Raw genomic sequence first — 26,210 nt, 5'->3', positions numbered from 1 at the left:
GGACAGGGGGAGGTGTCCCTGACATGCCAGGGGTGGCACTGAATCATCCTCAAGACCCTTCCAACCCAAACCATCCTGGAATTCCATGGGTTCTGAGGAATTCTCTCCATGGAAGAAGCTCAGGAGGAGCTGTAAAGGCTTTGACCCAAGTGATGGCCTCGTTTTCTGCTCTCCTTTAGTCTCACAGATTTTTTGTGTAAAAATTAAAGATTATGAATTAATAAATAAATACTATTTATTTATTCATCTTAAATACTATTTCTCCTCTTGAATCAATACTGTTTCCCCATAAATAATCATAAATAACATTTCCCCTCTTTTTAGAAGCTAGTATGATATGCTTCTCCTGGCATTAAAGCCAGGCATTGTCTTGGCAAAATCTGTGGGCTCTTTTCCCAGGTGAGGATCATTTCCATAACTGGCCTGAAAATTTCCTTTTTTTTCCTCCCAGCTGGAAGACTTGGAGGTGACAGTGTCTGACCATCTCCAGAAGGTTCTAAAGCCCAACTTTGCAGCTGCCTGGGAGGAGGTGGGAGATGACTTTGAGAAAGAAGAAACCTTTGCACTCAGCTCCATCAAAACCCTGGATGGTGAGATAATCCCCCATTTATTGATCACCCAGCTGCCAGGCTGGGGTTTGATTTAGTGTGAGATATAAATAATTCCCTGGAATGATTTTCTTCTTCAATCTCCGAGTGCAGAAGCTGTCAATAACATCATCAAGTTCCTGGGCATGCAGCCCTGTGAGAGGTCAGATAAAGTGCCAGAAAACAAAAATTCTCACACCCTCTACTTGGCTGGTAAGTGTTCCTGCTGCTGAATTCCATGTTTCCGTGTCCCCATGGATTTTTCTGATGAAGGGAAATGGTTTAGGAGACCCTGCTGATATTTTGGGAGTTTTTCCTCTGTAAAAGAGGATTTTTCTCTGAAGTGACCCAGTGTTGAATGCAGCTGGTCCTAACTTGGAGACCTCTGTCTGTGCTCAGGCCAAGCTCTGGGAATGGGGAATTCCACCTGTGGGAATGGGGGAGAATCTCTGATTTGGGAACTTCCAGAGCAGACAGGATTTAACCCCTTAATGCCTGAGCTGATCTCAGAAGGGTGATTATGGGAGTGTCTTGTTCTTAAGTTCCTGTAGCTAAAGACACATCCTGAGCTGCCCTGCAGCACCTACAACTTCTCCTGAATCATGGAATGGTTTAGGTGGGAAAAACCCTCTGGGGTCAGTGAGTGCAACCATTCCCAGCACTGTTAAGGCCACCACTAACCATGTACCCAAGTGCCACAATCACAGGGCTTTGAAATCCCTCCAGGAATGGGGACTCCAAAGGTCCCTGGGCAGCTGTGCCAGGGCTGCACAGCCCTTTCCAGGAGGAATTTTCCCTAAAATCCCCCCTGAGCTGCCCTGGCCCAGCCTGAGGCCGTTCCCTCTGCTCCTGTCCCTGTTCCCTGGGCTGTGCCCTCCTGGCAGGGACTTGTGCAGAGCCACAAGGGCCCCTGAGCCTCCTTTGCTCCAGGCTCAGCCCCTGCCCAGCTCCCTCAGCCCCTCCTGGTTCTCCAGACCCTTCCCAGCTCCCTCAGCCTCTCCAGACCCTTCCCAGCTCCATTCCCTGGACCCTCTCCAGGTCTCTCCTGCCCAGAGCTGTCCCCAGGGTGTCCCTCAGGCTGTGCCCACACTGAGACTGGCACAGCCCAGGTGCCATTGGTCTCTTGCCCACCTGGGGACATGCAGCCACTGTCACCAGCACCCCAGGGCCTGTCCCAGCTCTCCAAGCTGGAGCACTCCATGGGATGTGACCCAGAGAACCTGGCTGAAGACCAAACCTGCCCTGCCCTGGCTCAGCAGTGGATCCTGAGCTCTCCCAGGTGACCTGTGTGTGTTGCTCTGTCCCAGGTGTGTACAGAGGTGGCTGTGACGTGCTGGTCAGGTCCAGGCTGGCCCTTGGGGACGGTGTGACCATGCAGGTGACAGTCAGGAGCAAGGACGAGACGTCCGTCGATGTCATCCTGGCCTCGGTGGGCTGAGGGTCCCGCTGAGCTCCTGGGGCTGCCCCTCTGTCCTGCTGTCCTTCTGCATGGGGTTTTTATTCCTCCATTTGGGAACTCTTTTCTATGCTGTCCATTAGTGGCTGGCTGGTACTGAGCCATCCCCGTGTCCCTTCCCTCGTTGTCACACCATTCCCACCTGACTTATGGCATCACAACCAGGGAAGAGAAAAGATGTGAGAAAACAGAATCAGATTTTTGTCAAAATTGCTTTTTATTAACAGAAAATAAACACTGGTTCAAGTGGTGGAATTCATATGAATTACTGTTAATAAAATAGATTTTTTTTTGTTCTAATTTTGTCTGCTCCAGTACAGAAAAAATATCCCATAATGGCTGTTTATAAAGCAAAAACCCCTTATTCCTAAAGGGATGCTATTAAATTCCCAACATAAACAGTTAAAAACCACCCCACACCTCCAAATTTGCAATATTTTTCTGACTGTCTCTTCTTCCACACAGAAAAATCAATGTACAGAGAGAGATTAAACTCCATCTCTTGAGGCAGATTCAGTTCTCTGAGCTTTGTCAGGTAATAACCAAACCTCAGGGCAGCCTTTTCCTGGGGTCAAACTGGGAAAAACCCCACATGGAGAACTGGGAAGGGAAGGGGATGGAGGGATTTGTGAGGGAACTCCTCCTCTCCCTGCTGATGTTGTTGTTCCTTCCCAAGTCGGGCTGATGAAGGAAGTAAGAAATTCTGATTTCGTGTTGATTTAAACTCTACTGAGTTCAGCTGGGCAAGAAGGGGAGTGCAGGGCTGGAGGAGCTGTCAGAATCCTGCTTTTCCCCTCATTTTTCCAGCTCTCCAAGGATTTCACTCAATTTGGCAGCCCAGGATGAGGGTGTGAGCACAGTATTGGATTGGGGAGAAAAAAAAATTTTTTTCCTGTCCCCAAAGCCTGACTGAGAACGGATTTGCAGCAGCTCAGAAGGAGTTGATGAAGTTCAGGTAGGCATTCAGAAATCCCAGGGGATCCTCCAGCTGGGGGTAGTGGCTGATGTGGTCATCCAGCACAGACACTGTGGACATGGGAAGCACCTTCCTGGTGGAAAAACAGAGCAAGGTTAAGCACAGGAACTGCTGCAGACTCAATTGTGCCCATTTTTGGGGTAAAAAAAGCCTGGAGCAGCTCCATCTGACCCCTTCCAAGTGCTGGATTTCCCTCAGGTCACTTTGGAGGAGATGACTTCCTCAGGACACAAATCTTCCCTGTGTGGTTTAAAAATGGATCATGACTGAAAATCCTGATTTTGGTGCCCAAAATGCAGAACCAATTTCCAAACTGCTCTGACTGAACCACGTGGCTGTCTGTAGAGGTGCCAGTGGGAATTGAAAACAGCCTCCATGAGGATGGAATTGAGGGAAGAGCCAGGCAAAATATCCCTTGGAATTCCCATTTTTGCCTTACTTGTAAAGCTGGAGGAACTCTGGGTGTGGATTCACAGGGTCCAGGGGTCCATAGATGAGATGCACTGCAAGGGAAGCACAGACAGAGCTTTGATATCCATAAATTAATGGATTCATTAATTAGAACATCCCCAAGGAGACCTGCAGGAGTGATCCCTCCACTGGAGGCTTGGGAGCACTGAACAAAACAACTGAATGGGCTTTTGCTGGGCTGCCTTGGGATCAAGTCCAGCCCCCAGCCCCCAAAATTTTCACTGGTTCAAACTTTTGGGGCTTGAAAAGCTCCCCAACTTTCTGGAGCAGCTGTGAACAGGGAATGTTGTTTCTGCTGCAAAACTGGGTTTGAGCTCAGGATAATGAGAGGCTGATGAGTGGAGGGAGCCTGGAAATGAGGGGGGCTATTCCCAAAAATGCCAAGCAGTGAAGGAATGGATTCCTACTCACGTGGGACTGAGGTAGACATCAAAGCTCCAACCCAGCGCTCTTTGTGCTTCTTCCTCTGGTTTATGTACTGCAAAATACTGAGGAAGAGAGAAGAGAAGAGAGAAGAGAAGAGAGAAGAGAAGAGAGAAGAGAAGAGAAGAGCCCTGGTTATGCAGTGGGTGCTGCCCAGCCTGGAATTCACTCCTGGGGCCATGGGCACAATGAGATCCAGGTGGGATCTGCATCTCCTGTGGGAATCCAGCCCCACACCATCATCCCTGGGCTCAGGGACTCTGTTCTCCCACTGGGGAAGGGGAGACAAGGAGCTCAACTCAACCACCACCAACTCAAGCACAAGAGCCTTCTAAAAGCCACAAACTGCACAAAACGTGTCCTTCCAAAATTGCCAAAATGAAGATTTGGGATTGGGATTTCTGGGAATGGCCCAGAAGGTTCAAATCCAGAGGCAAATCTCTCCTGGGACAATGCTGCTCAAATATCTGCCAAATAGGGATTGAGCTCTAATCATTACCAAAACTCTCACAAATCCAAACCCTTCCAAAGGAAAAAATCCCCATCTCAGACCCAACTCCAACCTTCATTTCCCTGCCCTGCACCATCCTAGAGAATTTCTGCTCCAACATCACCCCCCAGCTCTTTCTTGGGATGTAATGTTGATCTCCAACAAAAACAAACATCTCCAACAATATTATCCCAATACTGATCTCCAGGCATCTCCAATCTTGGACTCCAAGGGGTGTTTTCCAGCAGCAGCTGAAGTTCTGGAGAGCTCTGGGCCCCTCAGGGCAGGTGTGACACCCAGCTCGTGCAGGAGTTCATGCCAGGTACCTGTCCATGACGAGGTTCCCGTCGTTGTTCCTCACTGCTGTCCACATGTCCCAGAGCTCTGCCTGGGAGGGCTGAGTGTAGGGCCCAAAAACTGCCCCAAGCCTGGAAAACAAAAGGATTTAGAGAGACACAACAGCAGCCATGTCAGGGAACCACTCAGAAACTCCTCCAGGGCAAAAAATTCCAGCACTTCAGTTTCCACAGCAAAACTCCAAGTGCCAAGATGTCCCCCAGATAAGTAGGGATAAGTGTTGGATGGCCTGAAAGGGCTTCTTTGTGGGGAAAACCTGATTGTGCAGGGGCTTTGTTGCCTCCGAAATGTGGAATTCCAACACTTGTGGAGAGGAGGTTTCCAGTGTCCAGGGAAAAGTTGATTGGTGAATTATTAAACTGAAGTGCCAGTGTGGAGAGGGAATGGTCCAGATGTCAATCCCACCTCTGCAGGGCCAGTGCCAGGAACCTGCTCCCTGCCAAATCCCTGATTCATGGAACCATGGAATGGTTTGGGTTGGAAAGGAATTGAAGGATCATCCACTGCTGCTCCCTGCCAAATCCCTGATTCATGGAACCATGGAATGGTTTGGGTTGGAAAGGAATTGAAGGATCATTCACTGCCACCCTGTGGTGGCATTCCCTCCCACTGTCCCAGGGTGCTCCAAGCTGGCCTTGGACACTTCCAGGGATGCTGGGGCTGCCACAGCTGCTCTAGGAATTCTATTCCAGGGTGTCCCCACCAGGAATTCCTTCTCATTGCTGCATTTCCCCTTCCCCACTTGGTTCACATGGTTATGGATGGTGCCCAGCACCCCGAGACCCCACTCACCCTCCAGAGAAGAAGAAGAAGTTCATGAGCCGCAGGAGGAGCGGGGACAGCAAACCCCCATCCTTGAGGAGCTTGGGAAGGAGGGAAAAAGGAGAGAGCACAACTCGGCATTGGACACGGATAAATCCATGGAGGACACTTCCCATGAGGCCCAGACCCTGGAGGTGTCCATGGGGTGTGACAGCAGCGCTCCGAGGGGAGTTTGTTTGGGGTTCAGTGTGACTGGAGAGAGGAGCAGCTCACCAAGGGGTGTTTGTTTGGGATTTTGGGGTTCAGTGTGACTGAAGAGAGGAGCAGCTCACCAAGGGGTGTTTGTTTGGGATTTTGGGGTTCAGTGTGGCTGGAGAGGGGAGCAGCTCACCAAGGGGTGTTTGTTTGGGATTTTGGGGTTCAGTGTGGCTGGAGAGAGGAGCAGCTCACCAAGGGGTGTTTGTTTGGGGTTCAGCGTGACTGGAGAGGGGAGCAGCTCACCAAGGGGTGTTTGTTTGGGGTTTTGGGGTTCAGTGTGGCTGGAGAGGGGAGCAGCTCACCAAGGGGTGTTTGTTTGGGATTTTGGGGTTCATTGTGACTGGAGAGGGGAGCAGCTCACCAAGGGGTGTTTGTTTGGGATTTTGGGGTTCAGCATGGCTGGAGAGGGGAGCAGCTCACCAAGGGGTGTTTGTTTGGGATTTGGGGTTCAGCATGGCTGGGGAGGGGAGCAGCTCCCCAAGGGGTGTTTGTTTGGGGTTTTGGGGTTCATTGTGGCTGGAGAGGGGAGCAGCTCACCAAGGGGTGTTTGTTTGGGGTTCAGTGTGACTGGAGAGGGGAGCAGCTCACCAAGGGGTGTTTGTTTGGGGTTTTGGGATTCAGCATGGCTGGAGAGGGGAGCAGCTCACCAAGGGGTGTTTGTTTGGGGTTTTGGGGTTCATTGTGGCTGGAGAGGGGAGCAGCTCACCAAGGGGTGTTTGTTTGGGATTTTGGGGTTCAGCATGGCTGGGGAGGGGAACAGCTCACCTTCTGGATGAAGCGGGGGTAGTTTGTTTCAGGAAAAATGCCTGGAAGAACAGCAAAGAACGGAGCTGTAAGGCTGGAAGGGTTTTGCTGCACATCTCCCAGGCTGTCCCCCTGCATGGTGCCATGAAAGTGGCCCAGGGAGCCCCAGGATTGATGCTCCTGCTTAATTACAGCACCTTGATTGCAATCCTTGGGATTTGGGTGGAGATGGGAAAGCCAGTCCATCCCATGGGTTCTCATCCCATGGATTCCAATCCCATGGATCCCAATCCCATGGATTCCTATTCCATGGGTTCCCATCCTATGGATTCCCATCCTAAGGGTTCCTATCCTATGGATACCAATTGTATGGGTTCCTGTCCAATGGATCCTCATCCCATGGATCCTCTTCCTATGGATCCCCTTCCCATGGATACCAATCTCATGGATCCCCATCCCATGGATCCCCATCCCATGGTTCCCATCCCATGGATCCCAATCCCATGGGTTCCCTTTTGTGGATCCCCATCCCATGGATCCCCATCCCATGGTTCCCATCCCCTGGTTCCCATTCCATGGTTCCCATTCCATGGTTCCCATCCCATGGTTCCCATCCCATGGATCCCAATCCCATGGGTTCCCTTTTGTGGATCCCCATCCCATGGATCCCCATCCCATGGTTCCCATCCCCTGGTTCCCATTCCATGGTTCCCATTCCATGGTTACCATCCCATGGATCCCAATCCCATGGGTTCCCTTTCATGGATCCCCATCCCATGGGTTCCCATCCTATAGGTTCCCATCCCATATATCCCCATCCCACGGATCCCCATCCCACCCTGCACAAACCTCACCTCCGTTGGACAAACAGAGGCTGTTGATCAGGATGCTCCCAGTTCTGTTGTGCTCATACCTGGGGACAGCAGAGAAGAAGGTGAAACACAACCAAACCTCCCCAGGCTCCCAGAAATGCCCGAGCGGGAGCTCAAGCTGTGTGGAATCATCTCCATTTCCTTTGGGAACAGGCTGAGACACCACAGGCACAAGGAAAAGGGACTTCTGCACCACATCCTTCCACTTATCTGCTGGAAATCATCGTGGTGGGGACAGCAGAGGGCAGGAGGTGGGGCGGGACCTGTGGAGCAGCTCCTGGGCCACCGTGTCCCCGTAGTCGTGCGACAGGAGGTTGATGCGCTGGTGCCGCAGCCCGAGGTGGCGCAGCAGCCCCTCCACGATGGTGGCCTGCTCGAAGATGGAGTAGCCATGGGGCCTCTGCAAGAGGGGCAGAGGGGTCCCAGTGAGAGCCTGGCCCAGCAGGAGCCCTCAGCCCACAGAAGAAATGCCCCAAGGGAGGACTGTGGAGATGTGGAACCACCTGTGAGCCCAGACCCAGCGGTTGGGATGTCCACAAGGCCATGGGAGCATTGTCCATGCTCCAGAGGGTCAAGGTGCATTTGGAGTCCCTTCAAACCCACCCACCACAAACCTTCCCTATCCCTTCCACTGCTGTAATGATTTATCCCTTTTCCAGAGGGAATGGGAGGAGAAAAAACAATTTTTCTCCTGGGTGGCAAAAACTGTGACGGTGTTCACAGGAGTCCCAGGATGAGGGAAGAGATCAGGATCTGACTCCATGTTTCACAAGGCTGATTTATTATTTTATTATATATAAAACTACACTAAAAGAATAGAAGAAAGGATTTCATCAGAAGGCTGGCTAAGAATAGAAAAAGAAAGAATGATAACAAAAGCTTGTGTCTTGGACAGAGAGTCCGAGACAGCTGACTGTGATTGGCCATTAATTAGAAACAACCACATGAGACCAATCCCAGATGCACCTGTTGCATTCCACAGCAGCAGATAACCATTGTTTACATTTTGTTCCTGAGGCCTCTCAGCTTCTCAGGAGGAAAAATCTTAAAGAAAATATTTTTCATAAAAAAATGTCTGTAACAAAAAACCAATTTTCCGGAGTGCTGGGCCGAAAGCAACCATGAAAATCCTCATGCCAGGGTACTCACAGGCTTGTCACTGAACCCAAATCCAAGGAAATCGAGGGCAATCACGCGGTGGAAGCGCTGGGTCAGCCCCTCCCAGATCTGGGAAGAGGAGAAATGCATCAGAAAATCATCCAGTGGGAGCAGAGGATGGAAACATCTGCAGGGTGAGCAGCCATGGATGGACGTGCTCCTCCCCAGCACCCCAGAGAACATCTCAGCTCCAAGAAAACAGCATCAGGTCAACATTCCCCAATAAACAGCCCCACCATCCCCCAAAAAAGCCAAGGGATTGTTGTGGGTGTTTCCTGGAATGTGGGGCGTGGAAAGAGCTTGGATTTCACACTGGGAGAGGAGCAAGGTGAAATCCTGGAGCACGGTGGTACCTCCAGCAGAAATCAGTTCTCCTCTGGAGCACGGCCCACCCCTGCTGTGCTGCCTGCTCATCCCCAGGAGCTGTAAATCCTGGGATTTGGGTCAGATGCCACCCCTGACCTTGCTCCAGTCGTAGCTGGACGTTGGGAAGCCGTGCAGGAGCACCACGACGTCCGAGCTGCCCACGGCGCCGCTGGAATCTGTGGGGACAATGGGACACCCTGGGGTCAGCTCTTCCCAGAATCCCTCCCTTCCAGGGCAGGAACTGAGTCCATCCCACCGGGAATCCACCTCTCCCTCTGCTCCCCAAAACCCAGGATGGGTTTGAGTCCCACCACAGCTTCCCTTCGGAAACCTCACCGGCTCCGTGATCAACCCAGGGATTGATTTCAAATCTATGCATTTTTAATTGATAAAAAGATTTAATTAGCCCAAATTAACTCCAGCAGCCTCTGTGCTGCTGCAAAAAGGGTTTCCAGTGTCTTGTCCATGTTGTGTCCCAGTGATCTGCACAGGAAGGAAAGAACCGAGCCCCAGAGTTGCAGGGGCAGCCAGCAGAGGCCAAGGCCAGCCAGACTTGATGGAACTGGCAGATTTTGCCTGGGAGCAACCCTTGGATATTCAGAATTTTGGAGGTGGAATCCCAATTTCAGCCATGGACACCCAGAGAAGGACGGATCCATCTTGAGATCATTCCCAGCAAGGTACAAGAACCAACTTTCCCCAGTGAAACGTTCTGGTCCATCCCCAGGATCCAGGATGGCAAAAACCGGGAGGGATTTGTCACCACCTGGCCCAGGTCTGGCACGTCCCCACGGGATGGGTGGCTGTGTCACCTCTGTAGAAGATGTTCAGGTCCTTGTAGGTGAAGAAGCTCCCGGAGGATTTCCAGGAGCGCAGCGCCGGGGACAGCTGGGGGGGTGGGATGTGCAGGTACACGGCGAGCAGGGGCACGCCCAGCAGCCCCACCTGCAGCCACCACTCCTTCATCCTGGGGGACACGGGGACACCGGGGTCACCCCGGGGCTGTGCGCTCCCACTGAGATCCCCAGGTCCCCAGAAACCACCTCCATGGCCCCAAAACTCCTAAATTCCTATAACCCACCCCCATGGCCCCAAAACTCCTAAATTCCTATAACCCACCTCCATGGCCCCAAAACTCCTAAATTCCCATAAACCTTCATGGCCCCAAAACTCCTAAATTCCCATAACCCACCTCCATGGCCCCAAAACTCCTAAATTCCTATAACCCACCACCATGGCCCCAAAACTCCTAAATTCCCATAACCCACCCCCATGGCCCCAAAACTCCCCCATTCCCATAAACCTCCATGGCCCCAAAACTCCTAAATTCCCATAATCCACCTCCATGGCCCCAAAACTCCCCCATTCCCATAAACCTCCATGGCCCCAAAACTCCTAAATTCCCATAACCCACCTCCATGGCCCCAAAACTCCTAAATTCCTATAACCCACCCCCATGGCTCCAAAACTCCTAAATTCCTATAACCCACCTCCATGGCCCCAAAACTCCTAAATTCCTATAACCCACCCCCATGGCTCCAAAACTCCTAAATTCCTATAACCCACCTCCAGGGCCCCAAAACTCCTAAATTCCTATAATCCACCTCCATCTCCCCAAAACTCCTAAATTCCCATAACCCACCTCCATGGCCCCAAAACTCCCCCATTCCCATAAACCTCCATGGCCCCAAAACTCCTAAATTCCTATAACCCACCTCCATGGCCCCAAAACTCCTAAATTCCCATAACCCACCTCCAGGGCCCCAAAACTCCCCCATTCCCATAAACCTTCATGGTCCCAAAACTCCTCCATTCTCATAACCCACCTCCATGGCCCCAAAACTCCTAAATTCCTATAATCCACCTCCAGGGCCCCAAAACTCCCCCTTTCCTATAACCCACCTCCATGGCCCCAAAACTCCTCCATTCCTATAAACCTGTATGGCCCCAAAACTCCCCCCTTCCTATAACCCACCTTCATCTCCCCAAAACTCCCCCATTCCCATAAACAGATTGCAGACCCAGCAAATGTTTGGGGTCTGAGAGGGAAGGTCAATCCCATTTGGGGTCTGAGGGGGCCTGTGGGGCCATCTGGGGTTTGGGGAGGAACAAAGGTCCCCTTTGGGCTCTGAGGGGGCCTGTGGGGCCATCTGGGGTTTGAGGAGGAACATGGGGTCATTGGGAGGCTGTGGGTCCATCAGGGGTCTGAAGGTGGGGTGGGGATCCATGGGGTTCTGAGAAGGGGCATGACCCCACTAAGAGTCCACGGGGGCCATGGGGTCATTGCGGGGGTTGAGGGGCCATGGGGGTGGTCAGGAGCTTATTGGGGTCTTGGGGTCGTGACCCCGTCAAGGTTCAGGGAATCAATGGCAAAGGGAGACACACCCACTGAGGGGACACACCCACTGAGGGGACACACCCACTGAGGGGACACACCCACCTGAGGGGACACACCCACTGAGGGGACACACCCACTGAGAGACACACCCACCTGAGGGGACACACCCACTGAGGGGACACACCCACCTGAGGGGACACTCCCACTGAGGGGACACACCCACTGAGGGGACACACCCACTGAGAGACACACCCACTGAGGGGACACACCCACCTGAGGGGACACACCCACTGAGAGACACACCCACCTGAGGGGACACACCCACTGAGGGGACACACCCACCTGAGGGGACACTCCCACATGAGGGGACACACCCACCTGAGGGGACACACCCACCTGAGGGGACACTCCCACATGAGGGGACACTCCCACATGAGGGGACACACCCACCTGAGGGGACACACCCACTGAGGGGACACACCCACTGAGGAGACACACCCACCTGAGGGGACACACCCACCTGAAGGGACACTCCCACCTGAGGGGACACACCCACTGAGGGGACACACCCACTGAGGGGACACCCCCAACAGACCCCGCCCACAAACCAAGCCCGGGACCCCCATCCCCCCTCCCCTCAGGCCACGCCCCCTCCCTGAGCGCGGGACGGGGGGCGGAGCCTCCGCGCGCGCTCCCGGCGGGGGGCGTGGCCTCGGCCCCGCGCGCGCCGCTCTCACCTGCTCTCAGGTGCTGCCGCGGGCGCGCGCCGCCATCGCGCTGTCCCGGCGGGGCGTGGCCTCCGCCCCGCGCATGCGCAGCCCCCCCCTTTGCCCCTTCCCGCCCGCCGCGTCCCTCCCGTTGCCGGGCGACGCGCGCGCTCCCCGCCGCGCGGCCTCTGATTGGCTGCGGGCGCGGCGCGCGGCCAATGGCGGCGGGCGTAGTTGAGGGGTGGGCGGGAGGCGGGAGCGCGGCCGCGCGTGAGGGACGGGCGGAGCGGGCCGGCGGCCGTGAGGGGCGATGTCGGCTCGGGGCGGCTTCGGAGACCCCCAGGTGCCGGGAGGGGCCTCCCCTTCTCCGCAGCCTCGGGGGGAGAGGGGAACGCGGGGCAGGGCCGGGGAGATGGTTCGGGCAGCGCCCGCAGCCGGGAGACCTCCGCGCGGAGAGCAAACGGCAGAAATTCTCCTTCCGAGCCTTTAAACCAGCGGCGTCTGTACCGACATGGGCATTCAGCAATTCCTCGCTCGTTTTTCTGTCTCCTAAACCCCTTCAAGTCGCGTTTTATGCTCGTTTTTCTCCTTTTTTTTTTTTTTTAATTAATTTTTTTAATTTTGGCTTCTCGTCTTTTCCATTTTGAAACAGTTTCTAACCCGGCGCATCCCCCCGAATCCCAAATATCAACATATAAAAACTCGTCTGGATACTGGTAAGTGAAATTGCTGTGGGGTAAAACCATCCAAAATTGGTGTAGGATGACAGAAAAATATAATTAATGTTTTAATTACCTCTGCCCGGAGCTAATTCATCCCAATTCTGCGGAATCCTTATTGTAGTTGTGATTAGTGTCACCAAATATTATAAAAATTATAGGCATTTTCTATTTATAATTATAAAAATTATTAAAAATTCCTATTTACAATTATAAAAATTATTAAAATGTCCTATTTACAATTTCCTTCAAATCTGAAATTTAAACAAGCACGAATTATACAAATTTATGTATATTTTATATATATTTTTAATGTATTTATGTATATTTATCTACACACAACACCATGCAGCCCCCTGAAAATTGAGATTAAATGCTCTGTGTGTAGATGACCACATGTTTAAAGTCATTATTGTCTCAAAACTTGTTTATTTTTTTTTCTCCTCTTCTTTTTAAAAGAAGAATTTGGGGTTAAATAGGTTTAAACTGGGTCAGGCTCCCTTGTGCTGGTTCCCATAGAAATTATTGATGTTGGAATTTCTGTCCATGGACTTTTCCTGTATCTTATCAAGGATGTGAGCCAAGATCATTATTTGGGGGTGTCTTTGTGGGGTTTTTGTTGTTAGAGCAGCTGAATTTCATCCAGTAATGTTATCTTGTAGCATCCTCACCAAAATGTTGGGAAAGGAGCAGCAAATCCTTGGTTTTTTCTCTTTAATTCTACTTTCTTGAGAGAAAAGAAGAAAATTGTGGCATTTTTGTACCTTTTATTGCCCTGTGAAAGAGGATCTACAACACACAGCTGTTCCCTTCAAAGCAATTAAAATGTAAGCCTCTATGGGCCTGAAGAAAACCTATAAAAATAAATAATTGTAATGAATTGATTTTTTTTGTTGTTGTTACAGGAAATAGTTTGTCGAAATACATGGAAAAATTGGAAGAGATCAAAAGAAGTGAGTACCTGGGGAGGAGCAGGATGGGCTAAAAGTGGCTTGGTTGAAAACTCAAAGGGCAGGAGATGAATTCCAGGAGGTTTTCCTTGGAAATCTCCACAGATTTCATTTAAAAATCCAAGCAGGAATCTTCCAGATCCTTCTTGGTTATTGGATTGTGTTATTGGAAGCTCTCTGAGCTAAGAAATCCAGGCTGGACTAATCTGGGAAGATTTATGGATCGTTTCTGGGACTTTTATTTCACTTTTAGGTCACAACTTGAGCTCTTTTATCTTTATATAATTTAAATTCCTATTGAAATACTCCAAAAAAGATAAAACCCAAGCTCTTTCCTTGTGTTTCCATTACTAAACATGGGCATTTTGAAGACTTTATGTTGTTCAGACTAATGAAGACCTAAATTATCTTTATTTCTCTATTTTCCCACCAAACCCAGGCTCTCCAAATAATTTTTCCCAACAAAACCAACGATTTATGACTTTATTCCCAGATTATTCTCCCATGAGGAGCCAGGAAAGCTCTTCAACCTCAGAGCTGCATTTATGGAGGTGAAAAAAAACCCTGAATTGAGCTGAAGGCTCCATGAATTGGGATTTGAGCTGTTCAGGTTGAGTTCCCAGCCCCACTTTCTGAGGGAATTTATTTGGTGCTATCAAAACAGCCCTTTGTCTGCGCCTTGTTTGTTGGCTTGGGGTTGGTTTTTCCCAAACACTGCAGGTCTTTTGGGGGGGGGAAAAAATGAAAAGAGGAATGACCTTGAGCTTTCCAGAATGCTCTGTTGACTGAGATTTCAGTGCTGGACACTGCCTGGCTTTTTATTTCTGCTGAAAATCTCGTTTTTTTGTGCCTTTCCAATCTCGGCGCGGATCTGTTCCGCGCGCTTCTTTTATTCCCTCCTCTCTCTCTTTTTTTTTTTTTTTTTTTTGTGTGGAGGGGCTTTCTCACTCTGTGCGGGCTGAATGGCCGCCTTGTGCTGCCAGGGAGTGGAGGATTGTCCCCCTTGGTTTCTCAGGGATAGATGACACCCTTTGGATGCAGATTGAAATCCCCAGCACAGGCTCCTCTCTGTCCCCCGTGTAACCTGAGCGATCCCCGTGCGCGCCGTCAAAAATTCAGCAGCTGCACCCACCAGCCACCCATCCTTGGGAGGGCTCATTGCCTCGAGGACACGCACTGGAGGTCTCTCCCTTCTCCCCTGCTCTGGTTGCCCTCCTCTCCAAAGCCCTGAGGAGCCAATTCCTTGGAAAACAGAACCATCCCAGGCAAAGCCATGTCAGAAAATCCCAACGGATCCGCCAGGACCGGACCGGGTACGTGGGGCTGCTCCTGGAGCTGCAGGCAGCACTCCTGGGCAATCTGGGAAGGTGTTTTGGGTGGAAAGGGCAAGATCTAGGGGGAAAAAGGCAAGATCTAGGGAAAAAAAGGCTTTTTTGGGGTGAAAATTCCTTGTTTGAGGTGGGAAGGAGCCATGCAGGACTGGACTGGGTACGTGGGGCTGCTCCTGGAGCTGCAGGCAGCACTCCTGGGCAATCTGGGAAGGTGTTTTGGGTGAAAAGGGCAAGATCTAGGGGGAAAAAGGCTTTTTGGGGGGGTAAAAAGGCTTTTTTGGAGTGAAAATTCCTTGTTTGAGGAGGATGGGAGCCATGCAGGAGCTGCATCCTTGTTTGAGGTGGGAAGGAGCCGAGCAGGACCGGGTACGTGGGACTGCTCCTGGAGCTGCAGGCAGCACTCCTGGGCTCTCTGGGAAGGTGTTTTGGGTGGAAAGGGCAAGATCTAGGGGAAAAAAGGCAAGATCTAGGGAAAAACAGGCTTTTTGGGGGGTAAAAAGGCTTTTTTGGGGTGAAAATTCCTTGTTTGAGGAGGATAGGAGCCATGCAGGACTGGACTGGGTACATGGGGCTGCTCTTGGAGCTGCGAGCAGCACTCCTGAGCTCTCTGGGAAGGGATTTTGGGTGAAAAAGGCAAGATCTAGTGAGAAAAAGTCAAATATAGGGGGGAAAAAAGGCTTTTTGGGGGTAAAAATTCCTTGTTTGAGGAGGTTAGGAGCCATGTATGACCCCACTGGGTCTGTGGGGCTGCTCTTGGAGCTGCAAGAAGCACTCTGGGAAGGTATTTTGGGTGAAAAAGGCAAGATCTAGCAAAAAAGAGGTAAGATCCAGGGGGAAAAAGGCTTTTTTTGGGGTAAAAAGTCCTTGTTTGAGGTAGGAGAGAGCCATGCAGGAGCTGCATCCTTGTTTGAGGTGGGAAGGAGCCATACAGGATCAGACTGGGTATGTGGGGTTGCTCTTGGAGCTGCAGGCAGCACTCCTGAGCTCTCTGGGAAGGGATTTTGGGTGAAAAAGGCAGGATCTAGCAAGAAAAAGGCAAGATCTAGGGCAAAGAGGCTTTTTTGGGGTGAAAATGCTTTGTTTGAGGTGGGAAGGAGCCATGCAGGAGCTGCATCATTTGGCAGCGGTTCTGCTTCGTTTTTATCCATCCAGCACTTCCCAAGCTTTGCTGCTTTTATTTTTTGCTGCTTTTATTTTTTGCTGCTTTTTATTTTTTGCTGCTTTTTATTTTTTGCTGCTTTTATTTTTTGCTGCTTTTATTTTTTGCCACTTTTATTTGTCCTTCTAAATGAACTTTATTTGCCATAACAGAAAGGCTCTTTTTTGGCCTTTGCTGAGCAGTTTTAATCCTTGAGCAGATGAAATGGGAAATAATTACAGGAGTTAATTGTTGAGGGTTTTTTGGAGTTAAAGGAAGATTTAACAGCCTCAGTTGAGGTTTGAAACCAGGTGGTTTTGCAAGAACCACGAGGCTCATTTCCCATTAATTAACATCCTGAAATTCAGTTTCTGCAGCTCTTCATCCTCCAATCCATTTTTTGCACCTCCTGTGCTTCAGCCCTGTGGTTTGGATATTTTGGAAGGGCTTCTTTTTTCCTAGGACAACTTGTGAGGAGCAGAGAGGTGCTTTTTCTGCAAAAAATCAGCATTATTTAGGGTAGGATATTGAATTTGGGAACTCTGAATGTGTAGGGAAAGGATCCCAGCCTCCAGCATCCCCGTGGCTCTCCAGCACAGCTCAGCTGGAGAATTCCCACAAGCAAATCCCACAGGAATTTTTTGGTGTGGTGGCTGCAGGAACGTGCAGGGCAGCCCTTCCCCCTTGTCCCCATGTCCCCTGAGCTGGTGGAGCCTCCAGCAGATGGTTTTAGAGGATTTGGAATCCTTGAGCTGAGTGGATTTGCCTCAGGAAGATGCTGAGCTCCAGGAGGGAGCAGCTCCAGCCCAGCCCCATTTCCCCAGGGACAAAGCTCCCTTTGCTCCCAGGACAGGTTATTCCATGGCAAGATGTTCCTCCTGATACCACCCTGCTTCTCTTTCTCCTCCTCCACCTTTTGTTTCCCTCCAGGAGGTTTTTCCCTTCCTCTGCAGGACCTGGATGGGATCAGCTCCCACCTTGGCTCTGGAGTCTCTGCTCTGGGTCTCTGCCAGCAGCCCTGCTCAGTTTTCTTCCTCCCTAAGCTGTGTCTTCAGGATTAAGATTCAATTAGGCCAGTTTCTTGTATTAATTACCCATTAAGACTCAATTAGTCCAGTTTCTTGTGCCAGTTATCCGTTCCTGGAGAGATCCGTGGCAGCAATTGGAAAAAATCAGAATTTAATTGTCAGATAAAGTACAAAATCTTGGATTTTTTGAATTGTTACAATTACACCTGTGTGTTTAGCTTGGTATTTGCAGAGACACAATGCCCCATGCTCTGATACTGCTGTTATTTACACAAATTAAAGATTAAGGTAAATTAATCTTTTGGTTTAAGGAGCTCTGTGACTCCAGTGGGCTCCAAAGAAGAGCAGGGAAAGGGGGAAATCCTGAACTGCTTCCTGCACCGTGGAAAATATAAATTCATATTCAAGGAACTAAATCTGCCTCTCCCACTTCATCATATCTGCACAAGATGTCTCTTTATAACTGGTCTCAATTAGAATCTCTCTTTATAACTGGAATTAATCAAAATCTCTCTTTATATCTGGGATTAGCTAAACCTTCTCTTTTAACTGGTATTAATCAAACCCTTCATTTATAGCAGGTATTTCACAAAGCTTCCAGGTTTGCTGCTCTCATCCTTCAGCACAACCTGCCCTGAATTCCTGCCTGGCTGCAGCAGAGGCTCAGAGAAAAGCTGGGATTAAGCCATGACCTGGTGTCTAAAAACACTGGGAATGGACTGGAAATTTACCTTTGTTTTGTTTTTGTAGATTACAGGTACAAAAAGGATGAGCTGTTCAAGAGGCTGAAGGTGACAACTTTTGCTCAATTGGTATGTACAAATCCTTCTCTCCTCCAGAATCTTTTAGGAGCAGCATTTTTCCTTGGAATAAAAATTCCTCTGTAATTATTTAGCTTTAGCTGTAATTATTCTGTCTTGGCTTCTTCCTGCCTTTAATAAAAGCAAATAATTCATTTCCACAGGGGCCAAATGCCTTTAATTACAAATTAAAGTTTGTGGTGACCCCATCTTTGAAATTTATTCCTTATTTGATTTGTCCTTTAACTTAAAAGGATCTTCAAGCATCTTGCAAAAGAAAAAGGCTGTGTAAAACAGCAGCTAAATCTGAATTTTGTGTCTGCAGCCCTCCCTGTGTAAAACTGCAGCTAAATCTGAGTTTTGTGTCTGCAGCCCTAGCTGTGTAAAACCACCTAAATCTGAGTTTTGTTTCTACAGCCCTCCCTGTGTAAAACAGCAGCTAAATCTGAGTTTTGTGTGTACAGCCCTCCCTGTGTAAAACCACCTAAATCTGAGTTTTGTGTCTGCAGCCCTCCCTGTGTATAACAGCAGCTAAATCTGAGTTTTGTGTCTGCAGCCCTCCCTGTGTAAAACCACCTAAATCTGAGTTTTGTGTCTGCAGCCCTCCCTGTGTAAAACCACCTAAATCTGAGTTTTGTGTCTGCAGCCCTCCCTGTGTAAAACCACCTAAATCTGAGTTTTGGGTCTGCAGCCCTCCCTGTGTGAAACCACCTAAATCTGAGTTTTGGGTCTGCAGCCCTCCCTGACCCCAGGTTTAACTGCAGAAGGGAGCAGCTGGGACTTCAAGGCTGTCTGTGCATTATTTTATTTAATCATCCTATTAAAAAAATTAAATTGATCAGGAAATAAAGAGCTGGGGAGTGCTGGTTCAAGAAAACTGCTTCAAACTAGAAAAAAAAAATCTTCTCAGGAGGGGAGGAACGGGAAGGTTAAACTCAGGAATGTGAAGAGTGGGATGCTGTAGACTCAGGATTTTTTCTCCCTGGGTTGTTTTCCTTGAGCTGCTCCCTGCTGTGGATGTGGGATCAGTGTCTGCTGGTTTTTGTGCCCTGCAGGTTCTCCAGGTGGCCTCTCTGTCCAATGAAAGCCTGGAGGTGACAAACGAGGAGCTGCACAAGCTGCAAGGTGACAGCACTGATGGCAGGGACAGAGGGGGAGCTGGGGGTCACTGCCAGGGCGTGGAGTGGCAGATGGGATTAATCAGGAGGAAAAATGGAAAATCAAACTTCACCTGTGGCCCGGGAGTAGAAACACTCCTTGAAATGAAAGGTTTGCAAATAGGAAAAGCCTTGTGCCGGCAGCAACATAATCCACATCAAAAATTCTGCTTTATTGACTTCTTCCAATGAGAGCTCAAGCCCTGAAAAAATCTATGAGCTCTTTATTATTTTCAATAAGGAGGCTCTGGGTAAATTCTCCTGGTTAAGAGGATGAAGCTAAAGCTGTCACACTTTTCTTTCCAGGAATAGAAACTGCCCTCAGGAGCTGCTTGTTTACCTGGTGCAGCTGCTGAGCTCCCTGTTCTCTCTGCAGATGCTGGTGCTGCAGGGGACGACGGAGCGGGGACGAACGGCAAAGGGAGCCCTGAGGGGACAGCCAGCCCTGTCCTGTTCCTGGACAGCTCAGGGGCAGGGGAATCCCTCCGCTCCACGCTGCAGAGGTGCCTCACACCAACACCATTCCCTTCCTGTCTCAGCTGATGGCTACCTGAGCCCAGCTGGGGATGTTCAATTGCTGCTGAGGGGTTTTGTCCTGTGTTTGTCGTTGTAGGTGAGAGGGAGGGAGGGGGTTGGCAGGATTTCCTGGTGGAATGGGTTTGCATTAAACAGCAACCCAAGATTGTTGTCACCTGATGGTGGTGTGACAAGGAAATGTGTTTGTGGGATTCCATCCAGCCCCCACATTCCAGGATTTTGGGGATAACACGGTGCTCTGGTCAGCTCAGTCATGTGCATTCCTGTTGGTGATGGTTTTGTGTGGATATGGAGGGACAGGACACAGGGAATGGCTTCAGAGTGACACAGGGAAGGAATTCCTGGCTGGGAGGGTGGGCAGGGGCTGGAATTGAATTCCCAGTGAAGCTGGAGCTGCCCGTGGATCCCAAGGCTGGGCTGGACACTTGGAGCAGCCTGGGACAGGGGGAGGTATCCCTGCCCATGGCAGGGGGTGGAATGAGATCCTTAAGGTCCCTTCCCACCCCAACCATTCTGGGATTGAAAATAATTCCAAGCCCACCACGTGAGGGGTCCCAGGATGGTGCTGGGAGAGGAAGCTTTAGCCCAGCTCCTCCCCAGCCCTGGGAGTGGTGGTGACACACAGAAGCGTTCCTCAAGCTGCCCTTCCCTTTGCAGTGTCATCAGTGGGGTCGGGGAGCTGGACGTGGAGAAGGATTCTCCCAAGAAGGAGGAGCAGGACAGCCAGGCCAGGGAGAGGCCCTACCCCGACTGCCCCTTCCTGCTGCTGGACGTGCGGGACCGCGACGCCTACGAGCAGTGCCACATCGTGGGGGGTGAGCCCTGGGCACCTGGGCACGCGTGGGCTGCAGCTCTGGGCACCTGGGCACACATGGACTGCAGCCCTGGGCACCTGGGCACGCATGGGCTGCAGCTCTGGGCACGCATGGACTGCAGCTCTGGGCACCGGGGCACGCATGGACTGCAGCCCTGGGCACCTGGGCACGCATGGGCCGCAGCCCTGGGCACCTGGGCACGCATGGGCTGCAGCTCTGGGCATGGGGACAGACTGCAGTTCTGGGCACAGATTGACTGCAGCTCTGGGCACAGGGCCTGCCTGCAGCTCTGGGCACAGATGGATTGCAGCTCTGGGCACAGGGCCTACCTGCAGCTCTGGGCACAGGGCCTACCTGCAGCTCTGGGCACAGAGGGATTGCAGCTCTGGGCACAGAGGGATTGCAGCTCTGGGCACACCCCTGCTGCAGTTTGTCCCCCAGCTGGAACCCCACTGTGTGCTCCCAGTGCTTATCCAGCACATCTTCCTGGGAGGGCTGATGTTGATCCCATACTCGGTGGGTTGTCTAGGCTGTTGTATCCCAGGATGTTGGTGTTCAGCCTCTGGGTGATTTGCCCTTTTTGTTCCCCTTCTGCAGCCTATTCCTATCCCATTGCAACGTTGTCTAGAACCATGAATCCCTACACAAATAATATTCTGGAATATGTATCCTTTGCATGAAAACATGGGGGGATGTTGGTGGGGGCTCCCAAAATCAATTGGGGCTTATCCAAGCAAAGTTAGGGTGGGACAGGAGTTACCTGGTGCAGCTCCATTGCCCCCATCAGATGCTGGATTCTGCTTCCTCAAGGTTCCTCTTGGCTGCAGTGGGAGCTGCCTGGATTTGGCATTTCCCAGGATTTTGGCTGCTGGGAGGCCAAGCCAGACCTGGGCACTGCTCTCCTGCTGCTGCTCTGGGGATGCACCCATCAAATCCTTTGGCTTCCTCTCAGCATCTTGATGGGACTGGGGACAGACAGAGCATTATTAAGGGGGATTTTAGGCTGGTCATTCCCAGGCTGTTGATTCTGAGGGGCTGTTCCCATTCCCAGTCTTTAAGCAATGCTGGATCCAGTGGGAATTAAGCTGTGTCTGGCCAGCCTCAGCCCCTGAGAATTGCTCAGGGAGAGCATTCCTACTTGCAAGCCAAGTATGGAGTCTTTCCCTCCCCAATCCCATTTGTCTCTGTTGCTTCCTAAAATGTTTCAACATCCCTGAAGTTCAACAGTTGACTCCTTAACAATTCCCATGGCAGAAAAACGCCCATGGCAAAATCATCATCGTGTACGACAACGACGAGCGCTTGGCCAGCCAGGCAGCCACCACCATGTGTGAGAGGGGCTTTGAGAACCTCTTCATGTTGTCTGGGGGTAGGTGGGGCTGGGAGAGCTCCCCCACACCTCCTGGGGAAAGGGAGCAACTTGTGGGAGCTGGAGATGGGAAAGGTCTGGGTTGTGGAATCATGGGATGGTTTGGGTTGGGTGGAAGCTGAAGGATCAGCCAGTCCTGTCCCTGTGGGCAGGGACACCTCTCCCTGTCCCAGGCTGCTCCAGCCCCAGTGTCCACCTGGCCTTGGGCACTGCAGGGCTCAGGGGCAGCCCCAGCTGCTCTGGCAATGCCAGCCCAGGCAGGAATTCCTCATTGCCAAGATGCCACCCATGGCTGCCCTCTGGCAGTGGGAGCCATTCCCTGGGTGCTGTCCCTGCAGGCCTTGTCCCCAGTCCCTCTGCAGCTCTGCTGGAGCCCCTGCAGGCCCTGCCATGTGCTGGGAGCTCTCCCTGGAGCCTTCCCTGCTCCAGGGGAACATTCCCAGCTCTGGGAGCAGCTCCAGGGCCTCCTCTGGACTCTCTCCAGCAGCTCCACGTCCTCCTGCCATTGTCCCCAGAGTCCCTGTGGGATCTCACCTGAGAGTTCCCCCCTTTCCTGCCACCCACATTTCTCCATCCAAACTTTGCACCTCCAGCTCCACAAATCCCTCCTGACTGGTCCCTCCTGACCCACCCAGCTGTGGTAACAGCTGCTCTGTGTCCCTGCAGGCCTCAAGGTCCTTGCCCAGAAGATCCCAGAGGGGCTGATCACCGGCACACTGCCCGTGTCCTGCCAGGTGCCAGCTCCCCCAGGAACTGCCCGCAGGAGAGCAGCGCCCAGGGTGCCCCCCACACGGGCAGAGAACAAGTGGAGGTTTTCTGCAGATGATCTCCAGAAGTTGAGGCATTACCTGGCTGAGGAGCAGATGCCTTCAGATGCTGCCAGTAAGAGACCCGTGCTGCCTTTTTGGGCTTGCCTAGACACAGAGGCCAGGCTGATCCCTCAGGGTTTGGCCTTTATATTTTTCCCATTTTGTGCTGCTTTAGTGTGTGGGGCTGGGTTCACATTCAGGGATGGTGAGCTGTGTGCACAGAGCAGGGAGACAAAACAATTGCTGCTCCAGCTGGGCACCAAGGACAAATGCCCCAAATCTCAGCCCAGGAGCACAAACCCCGTGGGCTGCAGAGAGAAAAACAAGCAGGGTGGGACTGCCTGGGCTAAAGCTGCAATGGGACAATGAACTGCAAGGTGCAAATGGAGCAGAGCTGATCCCAGGGACAGACCCCGGCAGCGCTCGTGCATTTTGGGGCCGTTTTGGTTCATCTTGGGTGCAGCCCTGGCTGGGCTCTGGTGCTGCCCAAGGTGCAGCCATGGAGGAGATCCTGTGAATGAATCCCTGCTTTACTCTATAGTTCCATCTAGATCAGCCTTCACAAGGCATTGAGGCAAAGCTAAAAGAATAAAGGGAGATATATTTAATCAAATACCTTCAGGTACATTAAGGGCAGATGAAGTTAATTAACCTTTCATGTGGAGTTTAGTCATGCACTAATACAGTACAGGATTTGAAAAATATAAATGCTAAAATTTATGCTAAGGCATCACCAGAACACGCTTCAACCTCATGATGGAATGGTTGGGTGGGAAGGTGTAGGTGCAGAGTTTGTGATAATTGGGAGTGGAGTTGCCCCAGCCTCATCCTTAATTGGCTCCAGCTGTGAGAAGCAGGTGAGCAGCATTGACAGCAATGAGCCATGGAGTGCCCAGGAGTGCTGAGTAATCACGAAGGAAAACAGAGGGCACACAGGTGCAGTGCATGAATGTGAGGGGTAAAAAAGGTTGGGCTGAAGGACAAGGAGGGCAGATGCTGCAGCCTTCTGAAGTGGGGTGGTGTTACTGTGTATGGGGTGAAGCTTTCTGATACTGTATGGTGATACTCTGGGTATGGTGGCTGTCTCAGCTGTGATGTGGGCTGTAGCACTAATGCAGTGCAGGATTTGAAAAATATAAATGCTAAAATTTATGCTAGGGCATCACCAGAACACGCTTCAACCTCATGATGGAATGGTTGGGTGGGAAGGTGTAGGCACAGAGATAATTGGGAGTTGGGCTGCCCCAGCTTCGTCCCTCATTGGCTGCAGCTGTGAGGAGCAGGTGAGCAGCATTGCAGGTGATGAGCCAAGGAGTGCCCAGGGGTGCTGAGCAATCACAGAGGGCACACACATTAGGGGTATAAGAGGTTGGGCTGAAGAGTGACAAGAGCAAATGCTTGCAGCCTTCTGAAGTGGGGTGGTGTTACTGTGTACGGGGTGAAGCTTTCTGAAATTGTGTGGTGATACTCTGGGTATGGTGATTGCCTCAACTGTGACATGTGCATGACAATAATGCAGTATAGGATTCGAAAAATATAAAAGCTAAAATTCTTAAGGCATCACCAGAACGTGCCTCAACCTCATCATGGAACGGTTGGGTGGGAAGGGGCCTTAAACCCCATCCATCCCACCGTGGGAAGGGACCTTAAACCCCATCCATCCCACCACGGGCAGGGACACCTTCCCCTCTCCCAGGCTGCTCCAGGCCCATCCATGCTGGCTGGACACACCCAGGGATGGGGCCCCCCGACCCGTGCACAGCCAGTTTGTGACCTGGGCCTGTTTCTCCCACAGGCCGCCTCAGCCGGGGTCTCTCGGGCCGCGACTCGAAGCTCTCCTCGGCCAGGAGCAACCCCGGCCTGCACAGCTCTCCCCGCAGCCTGGCGCCCCTGAGCAGCCGCTCCCACAGCAGGACCAGCGTCCAGAACAGGCCCTGGAAGTAAAGCAGAGCCCGGTTTGGGGAATGCTGAGCAGTGCAGTGCAGCCCCTCTGTGCTTTTAGGGATCGGCAGGGAAAAGCAGCCCTGGTGAGAGCTGGCAGCTCGGGTAAGGCTGGGCAGCTGCAATGGCATCACTTGGGGTGCAGGGCAGGACAGAGCTGATAGAACTGGTTTTGTAGGGGAGGGAGAAAACTCCTAGTAAAGGCTGGCACCAGTAGAAACTGTCCCACAAAAGTTTTTAGTCCAGCTGGAGGGATTTGTGTCCGTAACATTCCCAGGTCTGGAGCTGTGAGGGTGAACAGGCCACAAATCATCTGTGAGCACGAACTTTGGTGGTTTTAGCAGAGATAAAGACATTCAGCATCTTGACAAAAGTGAGAGTAGATCCTGGAAGGGTTGTGTCTTGGTTTTTTTAAATAAATTATGGTAATGAACAGAAGTATTTGTAAAAAAGATTGTTTTTATTGCTCAATTGGTGCTGTGACAGCCGTGCTTGCTTATGGACACTTTGTGAATAGTTGTGTCTTTTTCAAGGTGACCTGAAGGAGAGTAACTGGATTTTCTTTTCCCAATGACTCCTTTGCCAGTGATTTTTTAGGAGTTTCTTTAAGGTTTAGGGTGGCTGAAGGAAAATTTGTTGCTGCTGCCTCGCCAGGGTCCCTAAAACCCAGCAGGGCCCTGGAATCAGGAACTGAACAGTTGGAAAAGTGAATATCACAAATTTTTCCTCAAACTGGTGCTTCTGGATAAGCTGGGAATCCTCTGATTTTCCTGAGCTGCCTGTGGGACCCTTTGGAAGTGATTTTGGAGGGATTCTGCTCTCCAGTTTTCCATCTGGCATTGCTGAGCCTGGTCCTGCTTTGGTTATCGTGGTCTTGTGGGGTTTGTGTGTATTTTTGGATTCAGTGTTTTTCCCCCTTTTTGAACCAGACAATTTTCAACACATCCCAAAACTCACTGGTGACTTTGGGATAATTCTGATGAAAACCAGACAATTTTCAACACATCCCAAAACTCACTGGTGACTTTGGGATAATTCTGATGAAAGGACAAAAAGTAGGAGAAATGGCACATAATTTCCTGTTTGGGAGATTAGGACTCAACATCCCTGAGCACGTTTATCTTTTGTTGTGACTGTGAGTGTGAAATGAGACAGTGCTGACTGCAGGACTGGCAGGTTCAGTCTGATAAGGTCCTGCTGCTGTGGGAGTAGATTTTTCCAGCTCCATGAGCTCTTGGCAGTGTCATTGCATTGGCTAAAATCCTGATTTTGCTGTCCAGCTGTGGGAGACAGATCCAGAATCCCTGGCTACTCTGTGCTGCATGAAAACCTCCTGGTGAAACTTGGATAAAACTGGCTTGAGTTGTTTGTGATCCTCCAAATCCCAGGAATCAAAGCAAGGACTGCATGTACTTTCCCACCATCTCCGTGGATTTGTGTGGATTTGGACTCCTGGTGTTGTTTGGAGCAGAGTCAAACTCCCTAGAGGCTGAGAGGTTTAATTTAATAAAAATGTAAATTACAGCATCTGTTTGGGTGGTTTATTTGCAGCTTTGAGAGCTGTGGAGAGCCTGGAAAGGCTGGGAGTGAGCAGGGGCTCAGCTCCCCATTCCCTAGGGATTGCAGCAGGTGAGGAGGGGTCACACACTCA

General features: G+C 51.1%; 3 protein-coding genes across 6 annotated transcripts in view; 2 read left to right on the top strand and 1 right to left on the bottom strand.

Annotated features, from left to right (window-relative positions):
* Positions 1–2,308, top strand: part of COPG2 (COPI coat complex subunit gamma 2) — a 26,716-nt gene extending 24,408 nt beyond the window's left edge. The window contains exons 22-24 of the mRNA XM_063153626.1: positions 452–590; positions 702–800; positions 1,895–2,308. Coding sequence (XP_063009696.1) covers positions 452–590; positions 702–800; positions 1,895–2,025 — 369 coding nt within the window. The 3' untranslated portion in view covers positions 2,026–2,308. The remainder of the gene's footprint in view (positions 1–451; positions 591–701; positions 801–1,894) is intronic.
* Positions 2,237–12,050, bottom strand: MEST (mesoderm specific transcript). 2 transcript variants are annotated; one of them, XM_063153630.1, is made up of 12 exons: positions 11,996–12,050; positions 9,733–9,887; positions 9,017–9,096; positions 8,546–8,623; positions 7,660–7,796; positions 7,379–7,437; positions 6,546–6,586; positions 5,553–5,623; positions 4,730–4,831; positions 3,902–3,978; positions 3,459–3,522; positions 2,237–3,092 (listed from the first exon to the last, which is right to left on the bottom strand). In XM_063153630.1, the coding sequence occupies exons 2-12, from the start codon at positions 9,884–9,886 to the stop codon at positions 2,975–2,977; spliced, it is 981 nt and encodes a 326-aa protein (XP_063009700.1). In that variant the 5' UTR covers position 9,887; positions 11,996–12,050; the 3' UTR covers positions 2,237–2,974. The 2 variants fall into 2 exon arrangements, with proteins under 2 accessions (XP_063009700.1, XP_063009701.1); XM_063153631.1 differs by having other exon boundaries at positions 7,660–7,766.
* CEP41 (centrosomal protein 41) lies at positions 8,392–26,083 on the top strand. Of its 3 annotated transcripts, none has more exons than XM_063153629.1 (11): positions 8,392–9,600; positions 12,618–12,681; positions 13,590–13,637; positions 17,882–17,943; positions 18,987–19,056; positions 19,465–19,591; positions 20,283–20,440; positions 21,038–21,105; positions 21,695–21,809; positions 22,476–22,691; positions 24,414–26,083. In XM_063153629.1, the coding sequence occupies exons 3-11, from the start codon at positions 13,610–13,612 to the stop codon at positions 24,560–24,562; spliced, it is 993 nt and encodes a 330-aa protein (XP_063009699.1). In that variant the 5' UTR covers positions 8,392–9,600; positions 12,618–12,681; positions 13,590–13,609; the 3' UTR covers positions 24,563–26,083. The 3 variants fall into 3 exon arrangements, with proteins under 3 accessions (XP_063009699.1, XP_063009697.1, XP_063009698.1); XM_063153627.1 differs by lacking the exon at positions 8,392–9,600 and adding an exon at positions 12,241–12,308; XM_063153628.1 differs by lacking the exons at positions 8,392–9,600; positions 12,618–12,681; positions 13,590–13,637 and adding an exon at positions 14,656–14,947.
* Positions 26,084–26,210: the final 127 nt, after the last annotated feature.

The sequence above is a fragment of the Melospiza melodia genome, chromosome 4 (genome assembly GCF_035770615.1).
Source record: "Melospiza melodia melodia isolate bMelMel2 chromosome 4, bMelMel2.pri, whole genome shotgun sequence".
Classification (NCBI taxonomy): domain Eukaryota; kingdom Metazoa; phylum Chordata; class Aves; order Passeriformes; family Passerellidae; genus Melospiza; species Melospiza melodia.
This window is presented reverse-complemented; position numbering and strand designations above follow the sequence as displayed.

Excerpts from the sequence above, each read along its gene's own strand:
- MEST (XM_063153630.1), bottom strand. The coding sequence starts at position 9,886 with ATGAAGGAGTGGTGGCTGCAGGTGGGGCTGCTGGGCGTGCCCCTGCTC. Across the intron at positions 8,624-9,016 it reads CCAGCTACGACTGGAGCAAG|ATCTGGGAGGGGCTGACCCA; the intron begins GTCAGGGGTGGC and ends TCCTCTTCCCAG. Across the intron at positions 3,523-3,901 it reads GATGTCTACCTCAGTCCCAC|TGCATCTCATCTATGGACCC; the intron begins GTGAGTAGGAAT and ends CTTCCCTTGCAG.
- CEP41 (XM_063153627.1), top strand. The coding sequence starts at position 12,276 with ATGTCGGCTCGGGGCGGCTTCGGAGACCCCCAG. Across the intron at positions 13,638-17,881 it reads ATTGGAAGAGATCAAAAGAA|ATTACAGGTACAAAAAGGAT; the intron begins GTGAGTACCTGG and ends TTGTTTTTGTAG. Across the intron at positions 20,441-21,037 it reads GCAGTGCCACATCGTGGGGG|CCTATTCCTATCCCATTGCA; the intron begins GTGAGCCCTGGG and ends CCCCTTCTGCAG.